Source organism: Drosophila bipectinata, chromosome 3L (assembly GCF_030179905.1).
Source record: "Drosophila bipectinata strain 14024-0381.07 chromosome 3L, DbipHiC1v2, whole genome shotgun sequence".
Lineage (NCBI taxonomy): Eukaryota > Metazoa > Arthropoda > Insecta > Diptera > Drosophilidae > Drosophila > Drosophila bipectinata.
The window spans coordinates 10228184-10255547 of NC_091738.1; the positions used below are offsets into that span (position 1 = coordinate 10228184).

Here is a 27364-nt window from a genome sequence, read left to right on the forward strand (position 1 = left end):
CCAGAGCCAAAACAAGCCACGAGCGCACAGCCGAGCTCGAGGTGGCAGGATGGGAAACGGACATCGAGTCCTCGGGAAAAAAGCGACAGGCGCATGCTGCCGCTGGAGTGAGGAGTGCGCAGAGAGCGAGTGAAATGCTGAGAGAAATGTGATGGTGGTGGGTTGGTTGTTGTTTGTCGCCTGCCAGGGGGGTGGCTCTGGTACCGACTGGAGTGGCTGGGTGGCGGCGGGTGGTTGGGCTCGTGCCATGTTGTGACGCCGTCTGTTGCTAGTTCCAGCTTGCCGGCTAAAGGCTTCCTTCTAACGGCTAAAGCAGGGGTGGAAAGTCTGCTGGACAGTTACCCGAACTGTCTCTCAAATCCAAAGCAAATTAATCCCAAATCTGCATCCTTAAATCTGTGTGCAACCCGTATTGATATTGCATTTGGGATGTGTAACTTGTAAATTCAATATTAAATTGGCTATTTGTGGGGATTGTTACTGTAAGACAATAAATAAATAACAGGCAACTAGTGTTGATGTTTGTAATGAAAAGAAAATATTGCAAATTTAAACACAAATTTATTTAATGAATATTAAAATGCTCTTTAAAAGCATTTCACTTATGACAATTGTCGTTATAATCAAATCTCTATATTCCATTGGAATAAAGGTGTCTATTTGCAATACCGATCTGCCTTCATTTTGCTTCTTCTGTCTAAAAGAGCTTCATGCAAGGATCCTTGTGATTTGGCGTCTTCCAGTTCCTTGATGCTGTTTTGGTTAATACGCATCTTTTTATCTTGGAATTTCTGGAACTTTTTCCTGTAGGATTAAAGAGTTTTAAGGATATAATGATTACAAATCAAGAGGAATATTAAAACATACACATAATTCCTTTCAACTTCGCCTAGGTCACCCTTTTCCTCTTTGGGCTCCGTGTCCACGACCACATCTCTTGAAGCATTACTCCGCACTTTGCATACTTCATGTTCGCCAACCTTTTTCCTTAGCGCCACACAAGCATCGTCTTCGGGATCAATGGACATAAAGTGTCCCGTTTCCGATAACAGAGCCATTCGGTTATCCTATATCAGGAGGATTTTAGTTTCGGAAAAGAATAACGAATTAAAATCTGTATAAACACCTCAAATACTGGCTCCCATTGTTCCATGCTGCCAACAGCTTCAGATCGTCCCGTGACCATGCCGTCTTTTTCAATCTTCAGATATTTTCCATAACCTGATTTGAAGGAAACTTTTCGGTCATTGACCGGGAAGGCCGTAAATATCTCTTCAGGATCAGGGCCATCTCCAGCATTGTGTGGTGCGCCCAGGGTAAACAAACTGAAAATTATCCTTTCAATTAAAGCCATACTTGATTAAAAACAGAGAATGGTATACCCATTATCCAAAGCCTTCAGATAGGAGCGATCTCCAAATTCGATGGAAACAGTGCCAGTGATGTCTGCAGCTGTCTTGGCCGACCACCAGCCGCCATGCTCCACTGCGTCCTCATCCACCACGACCTTAGGTTTCTTCGAAGATCCCGGTTCATCTTTTTCCTTCTTACGTTTCTTGCTTTTCCTGAAAACACGCATGTTTAATACAAATATAATTGCCAAAATATATTATTATGTACTAACTTGTGTTTTTCACCCTTTAAAACAAGTTTCTTGATGCGTATATTGTCATAATCAGACATAGTAACACCAATATTTTATTAATAAAGAAATAAACAAATGTTTTTTGGTTGTGCGGAAAAATATAAACAATACACATACGCTTTGGGGATGGGAAATATATTGTATGTATCGATAACTTTTTTTTATAAACTACCGATATACCGATAAAATATAATATTCAAAATTTTAAATAAGGTTTACCTTAATTTTTGAAAAGATGTTTTTAGTTTTTTACATTAATACTTTTAATATTGAGGTTTAATATTGGTTTACAATTTAAATCAATAAATAATCGCAAGTAGTGTTAAGCTTAACACTTTTTTTCATAATTTAACTTAAATTATAATAAATACATCTTAAATATTAAATGTAATAAGCCTATATTGGAATTATTTGACTTCAAATACTTTGGAAAGGCATTGGCAAAAAAGCAATTAGTACACATAAATAGAATGTTTGTAAATAGGATTTCGTGGTACATAGAAATCAGGTCCTTTACATATATCCTTCCACAGACACATTTTGCCACTGGCCCTGAAATCAAAAAATATATTCTATAATTCGGTTAAAAAAATGTATATTGAAATACTTACTGCAATGCCAAGGTTCCAACCAACACCGGCAGGATTCTCTTTAGTGATCCCGCACCGCTTGCAAATGACGCCATTAAGGGAAATGGCCCATACCTCGGAACCTACAGACACCGATCGAAAACCACAGTGCTGTTCCGTGTGCGGTGGTACATTGGCGGCATTGGGTAGGAATTGCCAGTGGGATCCTTCCGGAAAGGTCTTGGAGATCTCTTTCCTTACAGCCAGGCGCTGTTGGTTGTCCAGAGCCCAGATACCCGCGCGTCCAACACTTATTGCCTTGAAGGTGACTCCGGCAGGAGCCTCAACCTGCTGCCAGGCATCACCGCACGGATTTTGTTGGCTGATTCCGTACCGAAAGAATACCATGCCGTTCCGAGCTACTGTCCAAACCTGACCAGTAGGCCCAACGCTGATCCCTACGAGCGGCTGGTCGCTGACGATGTGCTCCCAGGCTTCACCTCGCGGATTCTGACTGCATACTCCATGTCGGATGAGTACATCGCCATTGGAGGCGATGGCCCAAGCAGCTACTACTTGGTTTCGGTCGCCCTGGCCACTGTCCACATCATCATCCAACACCTAAAAGGATTTAAATTACAATTGGGAACAAATTTTGAAAAATATATAGTACCTGCAAAGCAGCGTCAAGGATCTTGGACTGACTGAGCTCCTGCCATGGCCCGCTACTGGTAAGCCGGCATCGCTTCATCCACCTTCTGCGCCGCACACAGTCGGTGAGTTTTTTATGGGCATGGTAGTTGGCAGGAAAGTCGATGGCATACTGCCAACCCTCCTTGTCGGCACCCCCGGGAATATTGTAGTCAATGGCCCAGTCGGAGATCCACTCGCAGTGCGTGGACAGCAGTTTGGTGTGCTCCTTGCTGCGTTTCTGCCGGCCAGTGACATCGCTCCACATGTGCCGGTCTGTGGGCAAGCTCTTTGCAGTAAATCCACTGATGGGATTCCATCGTTGATTCTCGTACACATAGTAGGTGTGCGTGTCAATCATGGCGTTGATTTTTCCGGAGCCCTCCAAGCCCTTCAGGAACATGCCCCCCCAACCGCCGTTGTAGACCCAGGCGGTGTTGTCACATGAGATACCCCAGACCACATCTGCCCCACTATTAAAGACTCGTCTGACGTGGCCACCCATTTGCCGCCAGTGCATCCGCTCCATGGATATGATAGGCGAGGGACAGCGGTACAACACACTAAAAAGCTTAATACGCCCACTCACGTACAGCCGGGTCACGCTCTCCGGATCAATGCGGTACTTGTAGTCCGTGTAAACCGCATTATTCACAATGATCAGGTAATGATCCGGCAGAGCCCTACAAGAGTACATCGTTAGTTTCCGTTGGACAGAGATGCGACGAAGGTAACTCACTTTATTTTCAAGGTAAATGTTGCTCCTGGTGCAAAGACCATCTTGTCGTTACGAATCTCGTCCAGCCACTCGGATTCCTTCATAGAATTGAGGACAGTGGTGCGCTCATTGAAGCGGGGATTCAAATGAAAGGCTATAACACGATGCTTCTCCACGCGATGTGGTTGCACTTTAATCGTGTAGTGGGATTGGAGATCGAAACGAATTTGATCAGCATCGTCATATACGCAGCCGGAAATCTCCAGTTCAGTACCAAATGGCATTCTAAAAATAAAGGGGTACATACATTAAAGAAAATAATTAACAGATCATCATCACCCACTAACCCATTGTAGAGAGTGTTAAAGTAAGGAGTCTCACAAGTAGAGACGTCCATCTTTTCCATGTACCCTTCGCCAGGTTCGGAAGTTTGCTGAGCCTTCATGTTGGCCGCGTCAAAGACGAACACATCACCCAGTTCGCTGGTCAACCAAATGGCATTGCTAGCCGGTTTTCCAATCAACGAATTCATTTGACTGCAAACGGAGGAGAGATGGGAAAGCCAATCCTCCATCTCAGAGTCGCTGGAGAACTGCAGCTTCACCGGAGAGCAGTTGACTGGCAGGTGGGGTGCATGAATAGCAATCCTTGGAGATCCGGCTTCACTGCAGCACTGCACGCAAGTGATGTCAGACAGGGGGAACTGAATCTTGGTGGCCGCACCATCCGGACTAAGAACCGTAAAAGTTCCCGAATCACCTGACTGCGAGGTGTTTCCACTACCACTAACCCACTCAAGTTCTATGACACAGTCCTCGAACTCTCCACCAGGACGCTGGTATCGAGCATCGGCCGATTTAACCCAAGAGGACAGTTCCACCGCCTTCTCGAACTTGGCCACAGTCTGCAGTTTGGCCAGCCTTTCCTGCCTACGCTGCAGTTTACTGAGAATGTCCTTCCGCCAGTTGGCATTCACGTCCACTTTACTATCACTGGCCGACTGCTCGTTGAACCAATTGGGCATGTTGCTGGTATCTACCGTCACTGCTCCTGGTGCCACGCAACTCCAAAGAATACCACACTCGGTCCAGAATTGTGAGCCCGTATGGTCGTCGTCCTCTCCCAAGAACACATCCGATCCGTGGTGAGTCGAGTCTGATTCGAATACTGCTGAATCCGATTCCGGATGGGCTTCCATGCCCACAACGGAGCCAACACTACGCACTGGCGACCAGGCACGTGGATTTCTTAGCTGCGTTTCGAATTTGCCAGTGATCTCCACCACATCAGCTGCCGGAGCGCTGGAGGCGTGTGACGTTTCTCGCAGAGCAGCTGTGCGCTGCTTGTGCCGATCGTTCAGATTCAAGCTCCCAATTGTGGGGGGAGAGTCGGCGCTGAGTTTCCAGCGCTCGTTTTTAAGAAGACTAGGACCGCCATTGCTGGCACAAGAGCCGGTGGAACTGTGCAGTACCGTTTCAATAACTGCGCACGTCTCCACGACGCCCTTTTCCTTCTCCTTCGAGTACAGATTCGAAAAACTCTGGTGCTTGGAGCCCGGAGTAGAGCTGCTGCCTCCACTCTTACGGGAGACAATCGAGAGAGAGCTGGAAGTGCGACTAATTTGCATGGGGCACTGAATGAGGCGCCACTTTTTGCCCGTGGGATCGGCCGCGGAGACTCCTGAGCGGTGGTATAAGCATCGATCCGCGGCACCAACGGCAAAGACCTGAGAGAGTATTGTTTATTATGATTATCATATCCTTCTAAGGAGAAGTACCCACCTGATCGTTCGCCGCCACGGAAATCATAGAGATGTTGCCAACCATTTCCACCCAGCCCTTGCCTATGGCCGAATCTTCGCTTATCCCAGCTGCCTCTCCTTTGATGCCCCTCCTAAACCAGGCATGGTTATCGTTGGTGACACACCACACGGCATCCGTACCGACGGAAACGTGGACGATACGAAGGGTTGTGGCTGCCACAGGAGTCTTTACATCCAGCCACGCCTCCCCCGACAGATTATCCCGGGTCACGCCGGTCCGAACTATTACGCGCCCGTTGTACAAAACCGCCCAGACCAAGCCGGTTGGTCCCACGCTTATTTGTGACAGCTCACTACCTGTCGGGGTGGGCACGGCAGTCCAACGTAGGCCCTCGGGTGCGGTCTTGGACACACCTGTGCGAAACATCGCCCTACCGTGAGCGGTGATTGCCCAAACACATAGAGTGCCAGCTGGGGCGTTGGGAACATGGGTTCCTCCAATGGCCACGTCGATGAATGGCTCCTGGGTGGGATCCTTGTGCAGTGGAGCAACAGCGCACCAGCTGTTTAAAGCAGCATAGCGCCGAAAGCGAATCCACTTCCTCCGACGGACATACGAGTTCCACGATTTCTTAGCCGAATAGGAAGCAGGAAAATCTAGGGCGTACATCCAGCCATCTTCTGGCAGTTGCTGTCCATCAAGCTCAAGATCCAGATGCCAGTCACCATCCCATTGCCAAGCCATCGAGGGCAGGCGAATTTTGTCCACACTCCGCTCCACGCTTCCATCCGCCGAGGAGTATTTGTAGCGATCCGTGGGAAGCAGGGTTTTCGAGAATCCTTCGATTGGGAGCCATCGTTCGTTCTCGTAGGATTCTTCCCTTATCCTAATGGGCACATCCAAGCCGTGAACATGCACGTACACTTGTCGGTCACCGCCTATGGCCCATAGGAAATTGGGAACAGCGCAGATCTTCTTGAACTCCAGTCCCAGATAGGGAAGTTCCCGCCAGGCTGCTGAGCTGGTGGACAGCGTATAAACACGTCCCTCGCTGCTGGCGGCAAACAAATATGAGCTGGGCATGGTGGCGTATTTAAAAAAGCGTTTTCTCCTCTCTTTGTCTCACATTCTGTTTACAATTGGGAAAAATTGATTTTTCATATCGCGCACCAAGTCTACATCAACAACCCATTTCTTATCAGTATATCGATAAATCGATAACGATAATTTGATAACGTTTTGTTTTCACTGTTTTTGACAAATGTAATGAAATAAACTTCAAATAATTGACACAAACTCTGAAAGTTGGAACAAAACATAAAGTCCATAAAGTACAAAGTCATATGTAAGCAATTATAAAACATAAAATTATCACAGTAGTCGACCGTACGACTTGAAGTGTGACCAAACGAGAGCGGTGTTTTAATGTTTGAGTACTGTGGTCACGCTACAAACAAGAGACCGAACGCCAGCTAAATTTTACATTGATTTTGAAAATTATGGTAAAATTCTAAATAATTTTCCTTCCAAAACGTCAAAGTGGAGAGCACAATTGGAGGAAATATTGTATTAGAATAATTGTACGGCAGCTGGAAGAAGCAAAAGACCATATCTTTGGTGTGGCGACGTTCGACGCATAAAAGCAAAAACGAGCAAAAGCACGCGCAGGCCGACGTCTGTCACATCAGCTGCTGGCGCTGCCAGGATTTCCCCGAACCGACATCTCCGGCCGTAAGGACCACCGTAGTGTCCGTGTCCGAGTCCAGAGCCGAGTTCTCTCCCCAGCAGCCGGTGTTTCTTCGTGCAGTGAAGTAGTAAAACTCACATACATACAGGGGGTACAAACGTTCATAAAAGCGAGTATTCACATATCTACGCACGTATTGTTATGTAGGCTGTGCGTATATATGCGCTATATGTATCCCCCGATATCCTGTGCATCCCGTGAAACTGTCAAGTTGCAAGGTTGGGCGAAAAATCGCAGCCTGTGCTATCAGAAAACTCCCCTGGAATAGCAGCAATAGTCATAATTTATTGTAACCCCACCGAACTACTGTGTCCCTATAACATTTTGGTTTGTTTCTCACCCCCAAAAAACAGTTAACCACCTTGACGCTATAGTAAACTGGTCTCATCACAAAACCCAGCGGTAAGTGCATCCGATATACATACACCTATATAGATATATATACCAATTCAGAAAATTGTTCGTATACCCACACAGATCCTAAAAGAATCAAAACTCTCGGTGGCCTGCTGGGGAGGACACAGGCGGATAAATCTGGAAATCACATCACAATAAGTCATGCCACGGGGTAAACGCCGAGCTGCAGATATCGGTGACAACATGGATGGTCAATCGAAGAGAGCCCGTACCAGCTACACCAGCATACCAACACAACAGAGCAGCAGGTGAGCCGACTGAACAGCATTTTAGGGATATGGAATAGTAGGGATAGGGATAGGGATAGGGGCGGGGACGTTGTACACACAAAAAGGAAAATAACAATAAGCAGGTCGTATCATCTGTTCAGAGAATCATCTGATTTCCGGTGTAGAGATTTTCGGCCAATATTCAATGCCAAAAAGTGGATACAAAAATGCCATAAGTGGAATAGATAAAAATATATAGAAATAGATAAACAATTAAGAATCTGATAAAATTTTAAAGTAGATATTTTTTCATTTAAAGAAAGAATTAGGTTTTAAAAAAGAATATTATAAAAACAGGTCTGAAATGAACTTTAAATTCATTTTATTCCCAACATTTATAATGAAGTTTAATTTCAAGATTGTTTGAAATTATTTAAATAATCTAAATAAACTATACAATCTTTAATTTTGTATTGATTGTATTGATTAGTCAAAAAGAGCCTTGCCTTATCAAAAAGATAACGAATAACTAATCAATAAAAGCTATAAATATTTTAAATAAAATCTAACATATCGGAGTCTCCATTTAAAAGTCAATTTTGTTCAGCAGGCATCAGATTTTATTTTCATATTTTTTTTTTTTGTCAACTCTTTAATACTAATTATATAAACAAAAGCCTTTCCCCACTCATATCTTTCCTTCAATATTTCAATTGGCAAAGAGACAAACTTGTAATGTAATGAATGTTTTTAGAGGTGGTGCAGGAGAGAGATTTCATTTCAAAAATGTGTCATATAAAACGAGTATTCAGTAGTAGGTGTTTCGATCAAATTTATGAAACAGGAGAGTATAAGATTCGGATATGACGTCGTCCACTGTGCCAACATTGGTCTTTCGCCAAGCATTAATTGCCTGTTTAAAATAATAATTTTGTTTTCGGTTAGTCATGTTATATATTCATGAACATATATATATATATATTAACATTTAATAATCATATATGGTGCACTATTATTTTATACTTTAACAATATGGAAGACATTTGCATTTCTCATATATGTATCTTTAGTTACTTTCTCAATTATCTCGTAAACTGCCCCGGACAATTCTTAATTTTAAAATTATAGGACTACAGGGATTGCAATAGATCCAACAAACGTGGGGGATATGTGTAGACAACGATATGATCAAATAGTTGAACGAAAACGAACGCTTTACTTCATAGTCTGCCCCAATCTCCTCCTCACTCCATTGATCCGTACTGGACCTTCTTGATTTTGAAGTACCTGCGAAAGCGAATCCATTAGCATATTCATTTGATGAGGTGGTTGAAATGGGTCTTACCTCCAGCCGCCGTAGCCAGATATGGTTAGCAGTACGGCGATGGCCAGGGCAGTTCCCACGGCCAGGGGCGCCGTCTCGTCGCGATAAGATCCGGTGGCGCTGCAGTGGAACGACGGGCCCCACTTGCCGCTATCCTTGAACATGAAGCTCTGCATGTGCATGTCGCGCAGATAGAGACGGGCTATATGACCGGATTGGTCGCCGGAATCGTGGGGGGCGTACATAATCACAGTCTGTTCCTTGTCGCAAACGTAGGACTTGCCGACCGGCGTCGGGAAGTACATGGGTGTCTGGGCGGGAGAGGTTAGTTTGACGTCCAGTCCTGGGCGATCGGGGTGCTCGAACAGTGTATTGGAGGAGGAATAGGTTAGCTCGAACAGGTTGATATACCAACCCTCGCCGCCAGATGACTAGAAGAGAAGTTTACTTGTAAGGATATTTTTAAAAACAAAAAACTGGAACCTAATTTATAATTTAAGCAACTTTTCAAATTACTTTTTGAGGCAGGTATCGATGCCAACCTTTGACCTTAAGGGTGGCATTTCCACCGCATCAACCCACGCACCTTTTTGAATGTCATGGACAAGCGGAAACCTTTAAAGTCCATGGTCAGAATCTCCAGATTCGACTCGACGCACTCGCCACTCAACTGGGGGTCGTCCGGCATATACAGATCCGCCTCCACGTCCTCGTTCAGCTTGTTGCGATACTTGATGCTGATCAAACCGTCCACTTGCATCAAGATGCAGGTAATCCCGTTGGTGGCATTAAAGCGATACAGCGAGGCAGTAGCATCGTGATTCATCGACGAGGCCTACCAGCGAAATTAGGTTTAATTGGATTGGGGAGGAGAGGAGGACTTAGTTAGTTGGGGTTAGCTTACCGATGGCGATTTGGTTGTGTACTTGCTGACCCTTGGCGTTTTGGTTGAGAAGACGGGCAGCTGTAGCCCGTGGGCGGCAGTTGCTAAACCAAACCAACAAAAAAAAAAAAAAATCAAGTTTCAAAGGTTGCTGCACACGATTCACAGGTTGTTCGTCGTCATCCAGTTTAATTCATTTTTCAGTCAGTGTGTCAGAACCCGTCCTCGACAGTATCGATTTTTGGGACGGACTCCCCCCCAACAGTCCCCCACCATCATCACCATGAACCGAATCTCTCGCCCCAAGAGTATCTAATGCTTACCAAAAAGTGCCAGGAGCGATGAGATAACAATGGCTATGTTCCCCAATCCTTGTAGCCTGGACAGGGACTTGTCGAAGGTGATTAGTTTCATCTTAGTTGGGGAACCCTTTTTACACTCTACTCTGGTCGATTCCAATGACAATTTTACTCTGCAGTCTCGGCACAACGCAACTACGACGTGTTTCCTGTTTCGGCTCCTGCGCACAACTGGCCCATATAAATTCCGACTGCTCCTGGAGCAGTCTTCTGAAATCCACCCACTGCTAGTCAGGACTAAAATAAGCCCCCAATTACCCCATTCCCCCCACCAGTGATGGGACTTCACTCTCGCTTTTGGTCTGCGCAGTCGCCGGTGATGGGACGCTGAAGCAGATGTGGACACATACATGTATCAGTGCACCGAAAGAAATTGGGGGGATAGAAATTATTATACCTTCCCTAAAACATATATCTACATAGTTAATAAAACTGATCTGATATTTATGATGGAAATATAGTGTTTTCTCTATACTCTATATTCTCATAAAATACTAGTTCGTTGGCCTTTAATTAGTACTATGTTGCACTTTCTTCTTCTCAATTCTATATGTCATATCTTGGTTGGCATTATTTTATTTTTGTTTGTTTCCCAGAGCGCCGGTGCTCTTGACAATGGCCTCGTCTCTGCTCTGCCATGTTTACTATCGCTATTTTTAGGAACCAACATTCAGATAGAAACCCCTGAGAAATGAGACAAAGTCGAATACAATAAACAAAAAGAGGCCATCAGTAGTCAGCGATAGATTCGATTAAAACTCTGGTCTCTAAATTCTTAAAATTGTAGAAAATTCTTAAAAACTTAGATGATTCTAACCAATGGCAGAGTGGGTCTAAAAAAACTTATACCATAAAATACAATAATATTACATCTCTTAACTTCAGACGCCATATCAGAGCAGAGGATGGATTCAGTCAAAAGCGATGTCTGACATGGTTCCAAGAATACACTACTCCCGACGAACCAGAGACACTGGGTAGGTTCCTCAAGTAGCATTGTGAAAGTGCCCAGGTTTACATAACTGTTGGTATCTTAATCAGGTCCCGACGGTATGGAGAAGTTTTGCGAGGATATCGGCGTGGAGCCCGAGAACATTGTGATGCTGGTGCTGGCCTACAAAATGGGCGCCACCCAGATGGGCTTCTTTAGTCAACAAGAGTGGCTGAAGGGTCTCACAGATCTCGAGTGCGACTCGGCAGCGAAAATGGTTGTGAAACTGGACTATCTGCGCAGCATACTCAACGATCCCAACTCCTTCAAAAGCATCTACAGATACGCCTACGATTTTGCCAAGGTGAGTAGGAAGTAATTCTCAAACAAGGCACAGAATCAAATAAATCTTTATTCTATATTCCAGGACTCTGATCAACGAAGTATGGATATTCTTACAGCCAAGGCCATGCTGCAGTTGTTACTCGGCAAGCACTGGCCGCTATATCCGCAGTTCGCACAGTTTCTAGAGCAATCAAAGTACAAGGTGATCAACAAGGATCAGTGGTGTAATATTTTAGAGTTTTCGCGCACCATCTGCATTGACTTGTCCAATTACGATATAGACGGGGCATGTAAGTACACCATACTGTGATCTTAGACGTTTATACTATATGGTTTATCATTTTAGGGCCCGTCATGTTGGATGAGTTTGTGGAATGGCTGCGATCGCAGCGGAGTCTGGCAAACTCGAGTCCCGGGTCCAGCTGAGAGATGCTGTATCAAGTCGCCTATTTCTAGTTCAACTTTTGGGAGCAAGATCAGTGCGGAGGAGTAGGAGTCAATGGAAGAAGTTGCGGTACGAATCAAAGGCGGATTATTTGTGGCGAAGAAGAGCAAAACTAAAGGATACACTCACAGCGGAACTCGCACCACACAATGGGCCAATCATACCCAAAAAAACAGAAAGCCACACCCACTCAACCACACGGAAATATAAGGCATTTGGAGAGACTGGCATTAACACTGGCAAAGCAACCAACTATGAAACTAAACTATTGATAATATATTTAATGTAATAATTTATGTATTAACGACAACTAAAAGCTAAAACCACAATTCTCTAATCTTAAGGAATCCATTGAAGAATTGAAAGAGAAAAGAAAAACAATAACAAAAAAAGGAAAACAGCAACAAGAGCCAAAATGGGGGCAGCTTGTAAAAAGTAAACCCAGAAGAATGTAACGATGGCAATAACCAAGAGACCCCCAATAGATCTAAAAACATAGAACAAACAATTAAGCAATTCAAGAGAAACCCGAAAATCAACAAAATATCAGCAGCAATGTCAAAATCTATAAAAAAAAGATCAACACCAATACTGGGGCAGTCATAGTCGTTATTAAATCAATGTAGAAAAACAATATTTGGGGATTAATTAATAAAAATATTAAGTGAACAAATAGGCTTGTGTTTTAATTTTAATAATTTGGGCCTGGAATTGGAATTCGTTGAATTTTAAAAATAGATTAGGAGGAAAATATGAAAATTTAAACTTCTAACGGCTCCAATTACGTTTTACAACCCTAACCGATAACGACTTTCGTAACAAATATACCAGAAATTATCGATAGAAGTTTACAAATCCAATAATTGAAAGTAATTATTTTTTATATTAATAATATTTCATTCTAACTAAAATCAATAATTGGAACAAATTTTGTACAATTTTCATCCAATTTTTATACAAATATTCAAATAACAATTTAAACCGTAACGGATAAATTTCATCTTTACCAACACTAGCCACCAATTCTATGGGTGACATTGGCATTTACCACCTCTACATTCACAGCATTTTCAAATAAATCGAACGGTTCCGCGCGTTCTCCGCTTTGCGTCTGTTTTCTGAGCCATTTCGCTGTTGTCGGGCCAAGGGCCTAACTTAAAACTGAGTGCTGCTTTTCCTGTCAATCGTGTGGATCTCGCAAGGCGCTCCTTTTCCCTCCCCAGTAGCATTCAGTGTGATAAAATTGGCATCAGTCGACGCGCAAAGGAATTTTTCGCGATCACCTCGAGAACGCCAGTGCAAAAAGGAGCCCCAAAAGTAAAAAGTCTGCCGCAAGATGGCCGCAAAGCCCGACGATAAGAGCTCGGATATTCCGGATCGCCTGTATGATTCCAACCAGCGAAAGACCTACAAACGCATGCGGTTCTTTGGAAAGGTGAGTGCGGAAGTGGAATATGAAAGAAGTTCCTGTGGCGTCCATGCATGCGGCTGTGTCCTCAGCCAGCTATCGTTTTTTGTCTCCTTTGCGCCCTTTCGTTCCTTTGTTGTTGTTGCCCGAGGAGCATGTGTCTGTATGCGTGAGAAGAAAGAAGGAGCAGAAGAGAATGCAGGCAGTTGTTTTTTTTTGTATTAAGTTTTGGCGCGACTTCAGTGTCTTAAAAATTAATTTCCACAAGATACATAACTTGATTGCTATTTATTGAAGAGTTAGGCGTTGGCTACAAGTCTGAAATGAAAGTAACAAATTTTTATATCCTTCTAGGGTGGTTTTGCCAAATGCTATGAAATTATTGATGTGGACACCGACGACGTGTTCGCCGGCAAGATCGTTTCCAAAAAGCTGATGATCAAGCACAATCAGAAGGAAAAGACAGCTCAGGAGATCACCATCCACCGCAGCCTTAACCATCCGAACATCGTCAAATTCCACAGCTACTTTGAAGATCCCCAAAACATATACATTGTGCTGGAGCTATGCAAGAAACGGGTAAGTAATATCATCACTCTAATAGACCAATTATTTAATTAATCCTTTATTGGCAATATTAGTCGATGATGGAGCTGCACAAGCGGAGGAAAAGCATCACGGAGTTCGAGTGCCGGTACTACATCTATCAGATTATTCAGGGCGTCAAGTATCTGCACGACAACCGGATCATCCATCGTGATTTGAAGCTGGGAAATCTCTTCCTGAACGATATGTTGCATGTGAAAATTGGTGATTTCGGTCTGGCTACACGCATTGAATACGAGGGCGAGCGGAAAAAGACTCTGTGCGGAACGCCCAACTACATTGCCCCGGAGATCCTCACAAAGAAGGGCCACTCGTTTGAGGTGGACATCTGGTCGATCGGCTGTGTCATGTACACGCTACTGGTGGGTCAACCGCCGTTTGAAACCAAGACTCTGAAGGACACCTACTCGAAGATCAAGAAGTGCGAGTACCGGGTACCCAGTTACTTAAGAAAACCAGCTGCCGATATGGTTATTGCCATGCTGCAGCCGAATCCAGAGAGCCGACCTGCCATCGGTCAGCTGTTGAACTTTGAGTTCCTCAAGGGATCAAAGGTGCCCATGTTCTTGCCCAGTTCTTGTCTCACGATGGCTCCACGTCTTGGTAACAACGAAATCATCGAGGACTCTATCCATCGTAAACCGCTATCAGAGATGAACGGCATTAGAGACGATACCCGGCTGGAGTCTACATTCCTTAAAGCCAATCTTCATGATGCCATCACAGCCTCGGCACAGGTGTGTCGCCACAGCGAGGACTACCGCAGCGATATCGAGAGCCTATACCAGCAGCTCACTAACCTCATCAATGGAAAGGTAATTATCAATTATAATTCTTATCTTTTATCTTATTCTTATCTTATCTTTTCTCGCTTCTAGCCACGCATTCTGCAAGGAAACCTGGGCGACGAGAACACAGACCCAGCAGCTCAGCCTCTTTTCTGGATTTCCAAGTGGGTGGACTACAGTGACAAATATGGCTTCGGGTACCAGCTATGCGATGAAGGCATCGGCGTGATGTTCAACGACACCACCAAGCTTATCCTACTGCCCAACCAGATCAACGTGCACTTCATCGACAAGGATGGAAAGGAGAGCTACATGACCACCACCGATTACTGCAAATCGCTGGACAAGAAGATGAAGCTGCTGTCGTACTTCAAGCGCTACATGATCGAGCATCTGGTGAAGGCGGGCGCCAACAACGTGAACATCGAAAGCGATCAGATCTCGCGTATGCCTCATTTACACTCTTGGTTCCGAACAACCTGCGCCGTGGTGATGCACCTCACCAACGGATCCGTGCAGGTAAATGAAAGTCCCATACATAAAATATTCATTATTTAACCACTCATTTGTCATTTCAGCTCAACTTCTCAGATCACATGAAGCTTATTCTGTGCCCGCGCATGAGTGCCATAACTTATATGGATCACGAAAAGAATTTCCGCACCTACCGTTTCTCTACCATCGTAGAGAACGGAGTGTCTAAGGATCTATACCAGAAGATCCGCTACGCCCAGGAGAAACTTAGGAAAATGCTGGAGAAGATGTTCATTTGATTGAGGCCGGCAATCTATCATTGTAAGGTCAAACTTAAGTTTAAGTCAAGTCCCCATGGCTTTTGGCAGACATCGTCTATAGCCGCCCACGAATCACCAATCCACGAATCTTTAAAATTATAGTTTCTGTTTAAATTTTTTACGCTTGTTCTATGTTTATATAAAGTTTTATTGTTTTCGCCTTGTCTTCATTTGCCGATTATCAATTCATACATTTTATACAATGTTGGGCCAACCTTCAAAAATATATATCTGTTTTATGGTTTTCGAACAAACTTAATAAAATTAAAAGGAGATTTTTCCAAACCAATTAAATCGTGGCTGAAGAAAAACATATTTCCATTTTGCCTCCAGCTGACTGATGAACAATTTATATGCTGGAAACATTATATTCCCATTTATCATTTTAATTTGCAGTGCAGATTGGATGAAAATTGTAATAAATAGAAATTGTCAAAATATTTCACAATTTTTCTCATAGATACATGATAGAATTAAGTTTGTAACTATTTACGAATCACAAAGCGAATAATAAACGATTTAATAAAGTATTAACAAGCAAAAACTGATTTCTGATTAAAAATAAAAGAAATTCAAAAATATTTAACTCCTTTTTTGTGAAAATTGAATTGTAACAGTTTTCTGATTGGAATGTGTAACGAGTATCAAATATCGATAAACGGTGTGCGATAGGCACTAGAAGCATCGACCCAATCGATATGAAACTTGCGCATATTGATTTTATTTTCCTGCAGAATTAAAGATTCCAATACGTACACACTCGTAAAATCTGCGAAAATCCAGACAAAGCCGAAAAAAATCGTAACTTTTAGATGCGATAAGTGGCGAGGAGAGCGTTAGTCCTCGAGATACATATACAACATGGGTGATAACGAGCAAAAAGCGCTCCAGCTGATGGCCGAGGCCGAGAAGAAGTTGACCCAACAAAAGGGCTTTCTTGGGTCACTATTCGGGTTCGTATCTTGTATAGTTTGCCACGGCAGTGAGATAGAAAATACGTTTACATCAAATAAAATGGATTTCAAGCTATGATTTCATATAATACCTATTTTTCCCATAAAAATCTACACCTGTATCTATGTATAGTTGTTTCACACACCCCACTTTGAGAAACAACGCAAAATGTTGATTTTACATTATCATTGCCTATATCAGGTTATGCTGAAATACATATATTCAAATATAGATAAGCCATAATTCAACTCTTCCACGCCAAAGGTTAAATGATACATACAAGGTATTTGTTTGTTGGCGATAACTTTCCAATGTGTAGGATGATTCATAGTTTTCAAAAGTTTTAACTACCATTAATAAACAATTTAATGAAATTGGGTATAGGCCCAATATCTATTATAAAATTCCGATTAGATGGCTTAATAATTATAAGAAAAAATTATACAAAAATATAATTTAACAAAATTATCATTCTTATATTAGCGGCTCCAACAAGGTTGAAGATGCTATCGAGTGCTACCAACGTGCTGGCAACATGTTTAAGATGTCCAAGAACTGGACAAAGGCTGGCGAATGCTTCTGCGAGGCAGCCACTCTACACGCCCGGGCCGGAAGTCGCCACGATGCTGGAACCTGCTATGTGGATGCCTCGAATTGCTACAAGAAGGTGGATGTGGAGAGCGCCGTCAATTGCCTGATGAAGTCCATCGATATCTACACGGATATGGGCCGATTTACGATGGCTGCCAAGCATCACCAGAGCATTGCCGAGATGTACGAGGCTGATCCCCAAACTCTGGTAAGTAAACATGGGAGTTTCGTTTGATATAAAGCTTATTTGTGTTATCTATATCACAGGCTAAGTCAATTCAGCACTACGAGCAGGCGGCTGACTTCTTCAAGGGCGAGGAGTCTGTCAGTTCGGCCAACAAGTGCATGCTAAAGGTGGCCCAGTATGCCGCTCAGTTGGAGGATTACGAGAAAGCAATATCTATCTACGAGCAAGTGGCTGCCTCTTCATTAGAGAGCTCTCTGCTCAAGTACAGTGCCAAGGAGTACTTCTTCCGGGCTGCCCTCTGCCACCTGAGTGTGGATTTGCTCAACGCCCAACACGCCATCGAGAAGTACGCGCAGCAGTACCCAGCATTCCAGGACTCCCGAGAGTTCAAGCTTATTAAGGTAATACTATATTAGCTACATAATCCACAACCATTTAACCCTGATTTTTCCACTATAGGTGCTGTGCGAGCATCTGGAGGAGCAGAACATTGAGGGATTCACAGAAGCAGTCAAGGATTACGATAGCATCTCCCGACTGGATCAGTGGTACACCACAATTTTGCTTAGAATCAAGAAGGCTGCGGACGAGGATCCAGACTTGCGATAAAATAATCAATTACACTCTCTGATAAAGTCACATAAACATTTATTAAATGCTTTATTCGGTTCGGATATTAATCTACCTATATATAACTAAAAGAAAATTATTAAACGTGTTGCATTGCTAAACCTGAAGGCACCCAATGATAAAAAAAAAATACAAAATTAAAATAGCCTGCTTAACCGCGCGAGGATACTTACTGAATAGTCCATAAACCCATACTCTATAGGTAACATCTATCTCATGCAACGAATGAAATCAGAGCAAAAGCCACGGTTCATCTAGCTATTTGGTTACGTTTTCATTTCCTATATTGTGCGAGTTAAGGAATTGGATGTGACACTGTTATTTTTGTCTGTTTTTGATTTGTGTTACTCTTGTTATTTGTGAAACTAGCCAAATATTGAATTAGCTGCTGTTTTATTTGAATGCGTTAAAGGCCCTTTAGAGAACCTTACCACCAAACTCAAAACTATTTAATACTTTATATATGTGTGTTAGATTATTTACGAAACGTCCCTGGTAGTGATCGAGAAAGAGGTTAAAATTATATTTCCATTTACTGCACTCAGAAAAGTAAACAAAAAACCAATACGTTTAGATTGTACGCAATACACTATGAATGAATAAAATGTATGTCCATATAAGCATTACAGATTATCCCTATAAATATCCAAAAACAAAGGAAAAGGAATTCTTATAAATATTTGAGGGTCACATTTATAGAAATTCCATCTCGAAAAATTTTAAAAATGTTTAGTAGATCAAATTCCTATAAACATGTACGAAAAAGAGTTATAATCCAATAAATAAACTTACGAAGGAGCTAACAAGTTTTGTGGCCATCATGGGGCCGGAACAAACAATATCAATATATTTATTAAACAATTAATCCATAAACTAATACTATACAACACAATCCAACTATAACACCCAAAGCAAATGAAAAAGATCTGGGTAATGCCAGTAAGCGTGCATTACTCTAGATAATTCAAATTTAAAATACATTAATAAAGTTACATGCTTGGATTAATCTTGTCTTCGCATCAAACGATTTTATCAATATACGCACAACCGATCCTGCCATATCCATATGTCTTTTGTATTGAAATCATCAAAATATGCAATTATGAAGTTCGGTAGTTTTTTTCATTTATTCCAAATAGCTTTCTAGAATTTTTGTTAATTTTGGGCACCAATGGACAAGTCTAGCTAGTCATATCTGTACAAACACCCAAGACTAATATAGTTTATGAACATAAACTCCCTAAAGTATGCAATGCAGGGGTGGATATATTTTTTATTTCGTTGTAACAACTTTTTTTTTTCTTTTAATATTGCTCACATATTAAAATTCATGTCTAGGAAGTATCAGGAGATTATTGTCACATTAAAACAATAAGCGAATCGTAGTTAAACCAACCGTAACTCCTTTCAGCCAGCATTAAGCTAAGACGGTTGGAAATTTTCTCAAGCCTAGCAATTGGTACGATCGAAGCTTGAACACTTAATTTTAACACGGATAACTAGGATTAACTGGCAAAGTGGAGACACGACGCGTTCCCAAAGCAAATCGCCATTAATTTATGTAAAGTCGAAACGTAACGCTGGCAGATATAAATTTTATAATGCCATTAGACAGCTGCAGCGAAGCGTTGACGACGACTTTTACTTGCCGCCTGAATGCGGCGCCTGAAACCAAAAGTTGGGCATGCTGAATGGCCAAATCTGGAGGAGGAGTATCTCTGATAAAAAAAATAAAAACAAACAAGAAATAAATACGGATTTCAGGCAGAGACGAAACATTTATACCCTTGCAGTAAAACGCCGATTTGGATTTAACGTGTTAAATAGAAGAAACTAAATTTCTTTAACGTGTTCTTTTCCACTTCTTTCAAAGAAGATGTTTTCTTTATGGAGATATTCTTTATTTTTAAAATTTTTGTTGTGTAAATGTGTATAACTCGGCGAATACTTGTCAGATCGAAAACTTGTATACCTTCCCGATTTTAGAACTCGAAGCAGCATCCTTTTCTATCAAAACCTGGCAACAAAAATTTTGAGCCATTTTTTTCCATTTTCCAAAGGGGCACCATCATAATTTTGGTACCAAAAATTGATCAAAATTTTTATTTACTGATTTTTTCGATCATTCTACTCAGATCAACGCGGATTAGAGCTCTGATTCATAAATGATATTCCGTTTTTCAATACGTGGAGTAATAGTGAAGATATATCTTAGAAAGCACGTGAAAAGTTTAGATTTTGTCCAAATTAAAAAATTTCAGAAACGTCGTTCCCATTTTCAATTTTCTTAGTGGAAAAATGTGTATATCTCCGCAAATACTTGACAGATCGATAAATGTTATACCTTCCCGATTTTAGAACTTAAGGCAGAACCTTTTTCCATCAAAACATGGCAACAAAAATTTTGAAAGATTTGTTTCAATTTTCCAAAGGGGTACCATCATAGTTTTGGCCAAAAATTGAACAAAACTTTTATTTACTCATTTTTTTGATCCTCTAACGCAGATCCACGCGAATTAGAGTTCTGATTCATAAATGAGTTTCCGTTTTCCTATACGTGGAGTAAGAGTCAAGATATAGCTTTAAAATCACGTGAAAAGTTTAAATTTTGGGTACATACAAAAATTTCAAAACCGTGGAACCCATTCTTCCATTTTTTTTTTTTAAAAATGTGTATATCTCGGCGAATACTTGGCAGATCGTTAAATAATATATATCTTCCCGATTTTAGCACTTGAAATAGCATCTTTTTCCATAAAAACCTGGCAACAACAATTTTGACTCCTACAAAAACGAAAAGTTATAAAACCCTCCTGGTTAGGGTATTGGAATCATCAGCTAAACGGGTTTACGAGCGGAGATCTCCACAAGCCAGGTATAATTGTCAATTAGACCGAGCTTAGGAAGCGACAAAGCAACCCACACCACATCCAATTCAAAAAACAACACACCAACGGAGTTTTCCAGCTGCGATCCGCAATCTGCCATCGGTGGCGCATCGTCTGGCGAGTTGGAAGTGGATTTGAACCGGTGAAGCCGGAAAATCTTGTCGCCGGGAAAACGACAACGAAGCGAAAAGCTCAGCTCAGTGCCGGTCCCGTCTTCGTCTTCATCTATAAATACTTTGGCAATGCCGCGCCAACGCTTTAATTACGTTTTTGTCCTTGACATTGGACCACGGCAGCGGAAAGTGAAAAAATCGAGGCGAGAAATCTGAAACAGGAGGATCACTCGCAGCAGGCGAGCGACTGCAGCGCGTTTTCCTAGCGCTTTAAATCGCCAAGTGACAGTGTTTAGTGCTTTTCTTAAAATAAAATTTATAAAAATATACTATTATGCGGTTGTATGTAAGTGTTGTGGGTTTTAGTTAAATAATCTATTCACCACTTGGTTATACACATATTTTTTCGGCAATTCGAAATCGAGAGCGAAAGTAAAGAAATCAAAACTTTCACTTTAAGTGAAAGTCGTGCATATTTCCACGAATGCAAATGTCTTTTTAATATTTGGCAATAATAAAGGATTATTTTTATGTTTAAATTAATTCAATAATTAAGGAGGAAAATTAGAATTTTTGTTTTTTTGCATAATTATTTTATAGTATTGAATTATTCTATAGTATTTCCATAATCCTTAAGACTTACATAGTGCAGACTTGACTTTTTCATATATTTAATTTCCTCGTTTTTACCAAGAAAGAAATAATAATAAATTAAAATTCATTATTCCGGAAATACACACTTTTTGTAATTTTTTTGCCTGTGATTGTCTTTTATATAAGATTTGCGGAAACATGAATCCATTAAATGATCTTTTTTTCTGGGAAGCCTATATAATTTTGTACTTTTCATAATATAAGATATATGACCTTTACATGTAGAATTTCCAATAGTGTAATTGTAGCTAATTAGTCTCAATATAGAGCTAATTAAGTCAGGACTGTAGACCATTCTTTTTAGAACCTCTGCCCATGATGGCCTATCCAAAAAGAGCAACTCACCTCTATTTGTTCAGAGGCATTGCAATCGGCATGCCGGGCATGCCATTCTTGACCAATCTCGTTGGCTGTTGGCAGAGATATTGAATGGCAGTCGTCGCTGTGCTAATTAAACCAAGTTGGGCCTCAAAATCAAAATCAAACCGAAACTGAAATCGAAACCCTCCCAAAGCAGCAAACCAGCAGAGACACATGCCAATCGGGGCTGGGCTGAACTGAGATCTCGTAATTCGTAGCCGAAAATCGAAAAATCGAAATATTTTGCAATTTGCAAAGAAACAAATGCAAGGCAATCGCAATTGGGAAAATTGAATTGTATAGAGTTGCTAGTGGATAGTGGATAGTGGCCACCATCCTGCCAGACCCGTTTACATCTCGAAATCTCGGGCAGGGGCTCGGACTGGGTCTCGGGCTGGCCAACTACTGTAGCTACTGGTCTTAAGCAAAGCCATCAATCTCCAAAAAGTTTTCGCTGCCCGCTGCCGCTCCGGACAGACAGGCATTTGCTGTCATATATGCTCGATACAAATGTGCCCCTGCGTCTATCTGTCTGCCTAATTTTGGACAGGACAGCAAGGTGTATTTTGCTATTACCATTTGACAACTGTCACAACGCTGTATGACATGGTCTGGGATCGAGATCGCAGCCAATCTCCAAACACGCTTCTCCGTGCGTTGTCCAATTAATTTTTGTGTCTCCCATATATTTTTTTTCGTGGCTTTAGTTTTTAAAATTTTCAATCTTTTTGATTTCCTTTTTTGGAGCCGGGGCGAGGCATGCTCGCGTAATAATTTTGTGGGCAATTTATTAACTGTTTGCTATGTTTGCTTAACTTGTTTTATCGCTTCGTTTATTAAGCGCTCGATTGATAAAAACGCATTCATATTCCGCTTAAATGCCTTTTTACAGATAACGACCCATTCGCCGTCGCTGGCCATCCTGCTGGCCCTGGTCTGTCTCCTGCCACGCCTCCCCGCCATCGATGCTGTTCGGGGCGGGGCCGCTGTTGTGGTCGCCGACGACGATGATGATGAAACCATGGAGTATGCCCCACAATATGTAAGTGAGCCAAACTGAAGCACCTGTAAAACTAAGCAATTTCATTGAGTGGGAAATTGGTGGATTACAGTGGGATTAATCCATAAACATTGTACATATAAATATGCTATGGTTTTTCTATAGCTTATATATAGATATAAGGTTATATAGAAATATATAAGGTTATATATATATATAAGGTTATATATATATAGGTTATAGATAAACCAACTAGAGCTTAGAGTATGATATAAGAATCATGCCATATCAATCATCATAAAACTAAATCTTATAATCCCACACTGACAGCGAAAAACGAATAAAAATGATCGTTAGTCAACTTTGGAATCATATAAATCATGACGTCTCACAATTAATTATTTATTTGATCGATCTATCAGAAAGTAGAGCGGAACCGACCACCGATTAATACATCAAAGTAGTTTAAGTCAAAATTCTCTGGTATACGCATAAATATGTACCAAAGCTAATCTCTTGGATCGTGGAAAACGCATTTTCCGCCATTGAAAGTGAATGTTGTCTCGATGCGAGTGCGAGTGCGAGTGCAGAATGTTCAATATCTTTCGATGGCTATGACCGCCTCCAACTTGCCGCCCACATAAATCAACTTGTTGGCCCGGCCATACCTGACTTGCACTCCATTGTTATTTTTTTGTTGTTGTTGTCTAGGTGCCTATAAGAGGGGGAGGCTGGCTGGCAGACTGGCAGGTAGCCGAATATGTGAAAATGCGAAAATGCGTTTTGCGTGCAGACACGATCGGGGCACAATCGAGAATTCGACAGCCTGGGGGCGCCATATATGGCATAAAACGCAGCTTGTGGCAGGCAACTTGTGGCTGCACCTACGATTCAACTCAAGTCAAGTCAACTCAAGCGAAAGGTGGCCCGAAGGCGAGATTGAATTCTTTTCTTTTGTAACTGTTTCGGCGACAAGGTGCGTTTTTTTGGGTGAAAAAATAATAAAATAAAAAAATAAAAATGTTAAAATGTTTTTCATGCTGTTCGATCGTTTTGGCCTGGCTGTTTTGGAGCTGTCAGAAATATTTTGATTTGGCCCCGGACTCTGAGCTCTGAGCTCTGGAGCTCCCACGATCTGTCGGGCGATTTGTTGTCAAAATGTTGACAACGTTGCGTATGCGTAATTTGCATGTAATTGTGGAGTGATTGCGCGCATACGCCCTGTTAGCCAGCAAAGTCAGCCAGCCAGTTAGCCAAATCATAAATTGCTCACCCATAAATTTATGAGTTAAAGTTCACACGCACCCACAAAATTGGCCACCAACCGGGCCCGATGCCGATGCCGCTGCTGCTGTTCTCTTACCAATCTCCTGGGTGGCCACTGGTATAAGTTGACTTATGCAACTCCTATTAAAACCTCCATATATTCCAGGCTAAAAACTAATCTATATTACAGTAGTAACTAAACTAAAGCTTATTTTTAAAGAAAGAAGTTTGAATTTAATAACTTTAAGTTATTGAAGTTTAAATTAAAGTTCTAGTACTTTTTTTTAAATGGTGATGGTAGTAATTCAGTTTTGTTTAACAACTTCCGTGTTTGTGGTTAGGGAAGAATATATGGGGTTCCCCAATTAATCAGTTTCCTTGTAAGGATGCTTTACTGTACCGATGGCTGCTGCTCAGGTTACACTCGCTTGTAATCATTTGTTTCGTCCGGACAGCGACAGCAGAGCAGGGAGTTAAAATTGATAGGCAGCGAACAACTGCAGCAGCACCAACAGTTACTACCAAAAGTATCCAATACTACTGCTAGGCAGCCAGCCATAGACAAAAAAAAATGTATATAAAATAAGAAAATAAAATACAAAAAAGCGGGCATTTGTAAGCGAGTGTGCGTGGCCATTTATGGACGTCTGCGCTTAATTGAAGCCAGCGCCAAAGCATGCGAAAAACTTTTGCAATTTGCCTTAGAAATACTGAAGGTGCCAAAAAAGAAGGGGAAAACGCATAAGCTAACGTGTCCAAATGACACCGAATGCTCTACATTTTATATTAATTGAATTTATGTAAATTTTTCAGTTTCTCTAGTGACCGTCTATATGGGGTTAATGTGTGGTACAGAGGCTATAAATAACAATCTAGAATGTCATTTAAGCTTAAACTAAAGTCGTAGGCACTTAACACTATCATTATAAAAGGATAAGGCAACGCTTACATTAATTAAGAATAAATATTTAGAAATAAAGACTTTAAAAAAATAGTTTAATAAATATTTTCATTAACATAACTAAGGCCTAACTAAATTTATGAATTTCTAGGGTTAAATCGTTTTAATTATTAATTAAATTGGTTTGACTTCAATGCCGGTTGTAGATCAAACGAAAACTCAATCCCCCAAAGAACCGAAAACCCAACCCAAAGGCCTCCTCCAGTGGCTCTCAAACTGTGCACAGCGCGCGCTCTTGCCTTGACACAAAAAGGTTGAATTTGTTTCATTTTTTTCTACTTCTTTTTCGGCTTTTATTCAATTTTTTGTATATTTTTTTGTCGCCATGAACACACATAAAATTCTACAGACGTTGACATAGCCATTGGGACTTTTGGAAAAATGTGCGTACGAATTTTAGGTGCGGTTTGAAGTCGCTGGAGATTTGATTATTTAATGGTCTCAGATTTTGTATTGTTTTTTTTTTTGCATATTTCTTTGTAGGAACATCCTGGCTATGCCTTTAGCTATGGCGTCAAGGATCTGCATACTGGCGATGTCAAGTCCCAGTGGGAATCCCGGGATGGCGATGGCGTCAAGGGACACTATAGTATCCTCGAACCCGATGGTTCCATTCGCACTGTTCACTATACGGCGGATGCCAAGAAGGGTTTCAATGCCATTGTCAAGACGGTGGGCGCTAATTCGCATCCGATCACAGAGACCCCGGAGGGCAGCAATCAACTTAACGACGACACCTCGCAGTCGAAGATCAATCACTACAGCAAGGATCAGGAGCACATTGTCCTGAGCTCTGACATCAAGCCTCTGAAGAAGCCCATTGAGGACTTGACGCATTCGCACCCGAAGATCCCCAGCCTGATTGAGATCAAGCCCCATGCCAGGATCAAGCAGGTGCCTATGGACATGGATCCGGGTATTAGGGACCGACTCCAGCAGGCCAGGGAAACGTACTACAAGCAGATCGCCGCCGCCCATAGGGAAAGGGAACTGGAGAGGGAGCGGGAACGAGACCGCGAACGAGATGACTATTCCCAGAAACTCCAACCGGCTTTTGCTCTTCAGGAGGGCGACTGGAAGGCGGTGATCGTGAACGAGCCCAAGGAGTACCGTCCTTATTATAGCCCAGGATCTCCCGTCCACTCGCAGCATCCTTACTACGACCACTACAAGCCCAAGGAGCTGCCCCAGAACTACATCCACAAGCCGTCGGTGCCACAACAGTCCCTGCACACCAGCTACTCCCCCTCGAAGCCACGGGTCAGCATCTCCGACAACCACATCCACCAGAAGAAGGTGGTGAATACCACGCCCGGCCTGAAGCACTACAAGTACAAGAGCGTTTCCAAGAGCTATGCCCGTCCCGACTACTCCAGCTACTTCCACCGCAAACCCAAGAAGCTGCGTCCCCTGCATCCCAAGCAGAAGCCACGCGCCCACCGCCCCGAAAAGCAAGGACCTGTCCTCTTCCCCGACATTCAGGAGGACGATTTCGACGATTTCGAGGAGGACGAGCAGGGAGCAGCCTCGGCCAGTCTGGTGGAGAGCATGGTGCGCCAGGATAAGAAGCACATGGTCCCCATGTACGCGGGAGGACACAGCTTCAAATCGAACAGCTATCGCACTTTGGAAGGGCTGTAGATTGTAGGGTATACATCTGTCGTATAAGTACTTCCTTAATTTATTTTTGTCCGTTGTATGCGTAATTTATTTGTTTAGTATTTAAGCATTTAGTTATTGTTTGTTAAATAAATGAATCGTGTCTTAACGGGTGCTTTATTGAAAGGGTTGATGGATGTTCTGTTAGGCGGTATTATTTCTTTAGAATTCCTTTAGAACTTTGTTTCTAGCTCAAAGAATATGGATTTCAAAGTTGTAAAAGCTATGGAAACCCAAATCTTAATAGTCTTGGAGGCAGTTACACTTGCCCAGGATTTTGCATCATAAATCACACAAGATCTTAGGCCAAGCCAAAACAATAAGCCTCGTGGGCTGACAGGAAATTGCTAACAAGATAGCCAAAGATCCCCGACTTCTGATCTCGCGGATCTCGTACAATGCCCAACCTCCAATTGAGTTTTGTGATTTTGCGTTGCAAGATGCAAGTTGCAACAGCAAC

General features: G+C 42.1%; 7 protein-coding genes across 9 annotated transcripts; 4 read left to right on the forward strand and 3 right to left on the reverse strand.

The window, feature by feature from the left end:
* Positions 1-613: 613 nt before the first annotated feature.
* Positions 614-1781, reverse strand: FRG1 (FSHD region gene 1). The gene is made up of 5 exons (XM_017248477.3): positions 1625-1781; positions 1383-1565; positions 1127-1325; positions 868-1067; positions 614-804 (listed from the first exon to the last, which is right to left on the reverse strand). Exons 1-5 carry the CDS (start codon positions 1681-1683, stop codon positions 657-659), a joined length of 789 nt encoding a protein of 262 aa, XP_017103966.2. The 5' UTR covers positions 1684-1781; the 3' UTR covers positions 614-656.
* A 102-nt stretch (positions 1782-1883) lies between these two features.
* Positions 1884-6596, reverse strand: Pex23 (peroxin 23). The gene is made up of 6 exons (XM_017248448.3): positions 5404-6596; positions 3970-5348; positions 3644-3907; positions 2888-3587; positions 2257-2835; positions 1884-2197 (listed from the first exon to the last, which is right to left on the reverse strand). Exons 1-6 carry the CDS (start codon positions 6466-6468, stop codon positions 2159-2161), a joined length of 4026 nt encoding a protein of 1341 aa, XP_017103937.2. The 5' UTR covers positions 6469-6596; the 3' UTR covers positions 1884-2158.
* Positions 6597-6764: 168 nt separating this feature from the next.
* On the forward strand, positions 6765-12718 carry SCCRO4 (DCN1-like protein SCCRO4). 3 transcript variants are annotated; one of them, XM_017248478.3, is made up of 7 exons: positions 6765-6887; positions 7486-7534; positions 7610-7797; positions 11210-11301; positions 11366-11619; positions 11683-11890; positions 11947-12718. In XM_017248478.3, the coding sequence occupies exons 3-7, from the start codon at positions 7691-7693 to the stop codon at positions 12024-12026; spliced, it is 741 nt and encodes a 246-aa protein (XP_017103967.1). In that variant the 5' UTR covers positions 6765-6887; positions 7486-7534; positions 7610-7690; the 3' UTR covers positions 12027-12718. The 3 variants fall into 3 exon arrangements, 2 of the variants coding, with proteins under 2 accessions (XP_017103967.1, XP_070135457.1); XM_070279356.1 differs by having other exon boundaries at positions 6772-7116; XR_011442597.1 differs by having other exon boundaries at positions 6773-7534; positions 11947-12330; positions 12390-12718.
* On the reverse strand, positions 8394-10482 carry LOC108130130 (lysosome-associated membrane glycoprotein 5). Its single transcript, XM_017248473.3, has 5 exons — positions 10289-10482; positions 9987-10069; positions 9669-9917; positions 9104-9513; positions 8394-9045 (listed from the first exon to the last, which is right to left on the reverse strand). The coding sequence occupies exons 1-5, from the start codon at positions 10377-10379 to the stop codon at positions 9003-9005; spliced, it is 876 nt and encodes a 291-aa protein (XP_017103962.1). The 5' UTR covers positions 10380-10482; the 3' UTR covers positions 8394-9002.
* A 373-nt stretch (positions 12719-13091) lies between the features above and the next one.
* Positions 13092-15811, forward strand: polo (Serine/threonine-protein kinase polo). The gene is made up of 5 exons (XM_017248457.3): positions 13092-13480; positions 13808-14032; positions 14095-14874; positions 14938-15366; positions 15426-15811. The coding sequence occupies exons 1-5, from the start codon at positions 13382-13384 to the stop codon at positions 15618-15620; spliced, it is 1728 nt and encodes a 575-aa protein (XP_017103946.1). The 5' UTR covers positions 13092-13381; the 3' UTR covers positions 15621-15811.
* A 532-nt stretch (positions 15812-16343) lies between these two features.
* On the forward strand, positions 16344-18801 carry alphaSnap (Alpha-soluble NSF attachment protein). The gene is made up of 4 exons (XM_017248472.3): positions 16344-16594; positions 17079-17394; positions 17454-17774; positions 17833-18801. Exons 1-4 carry the CDS (start codon positions 16503-16505, stop codon positions 17980-17982), a joined length of 879 nt encoding a protein of 292 aa, XP_017103961.1. The 5' UTR covers positions 16344-16502; the 3' UTR covers positions 17983-18801.
* A 1989-nt stretch (positions 18802-20790) lies between these two features.
* Cpr76Bc (Cuticular protein 76Bc) lies at positions 20791-26905 on the forward strand. Its single transcript, XM_070279957.1, has 3 exons — positions 20791-21350; positions 22911-23060; positions 25729-26905. Exons 1-3 carry the CDS (start codon positions 21339-21341, stop codon positions 26884-26886), a joined length of 1320 nt encoding a protein of 439 aa, XP_070136058.1. The 5' UTR covers positions 20791-21338; the 3' UTR covers positions 26887-26905.
* The last annotated feature ends 459 nt before the right edge of the window (positions 26906-27364 follow it).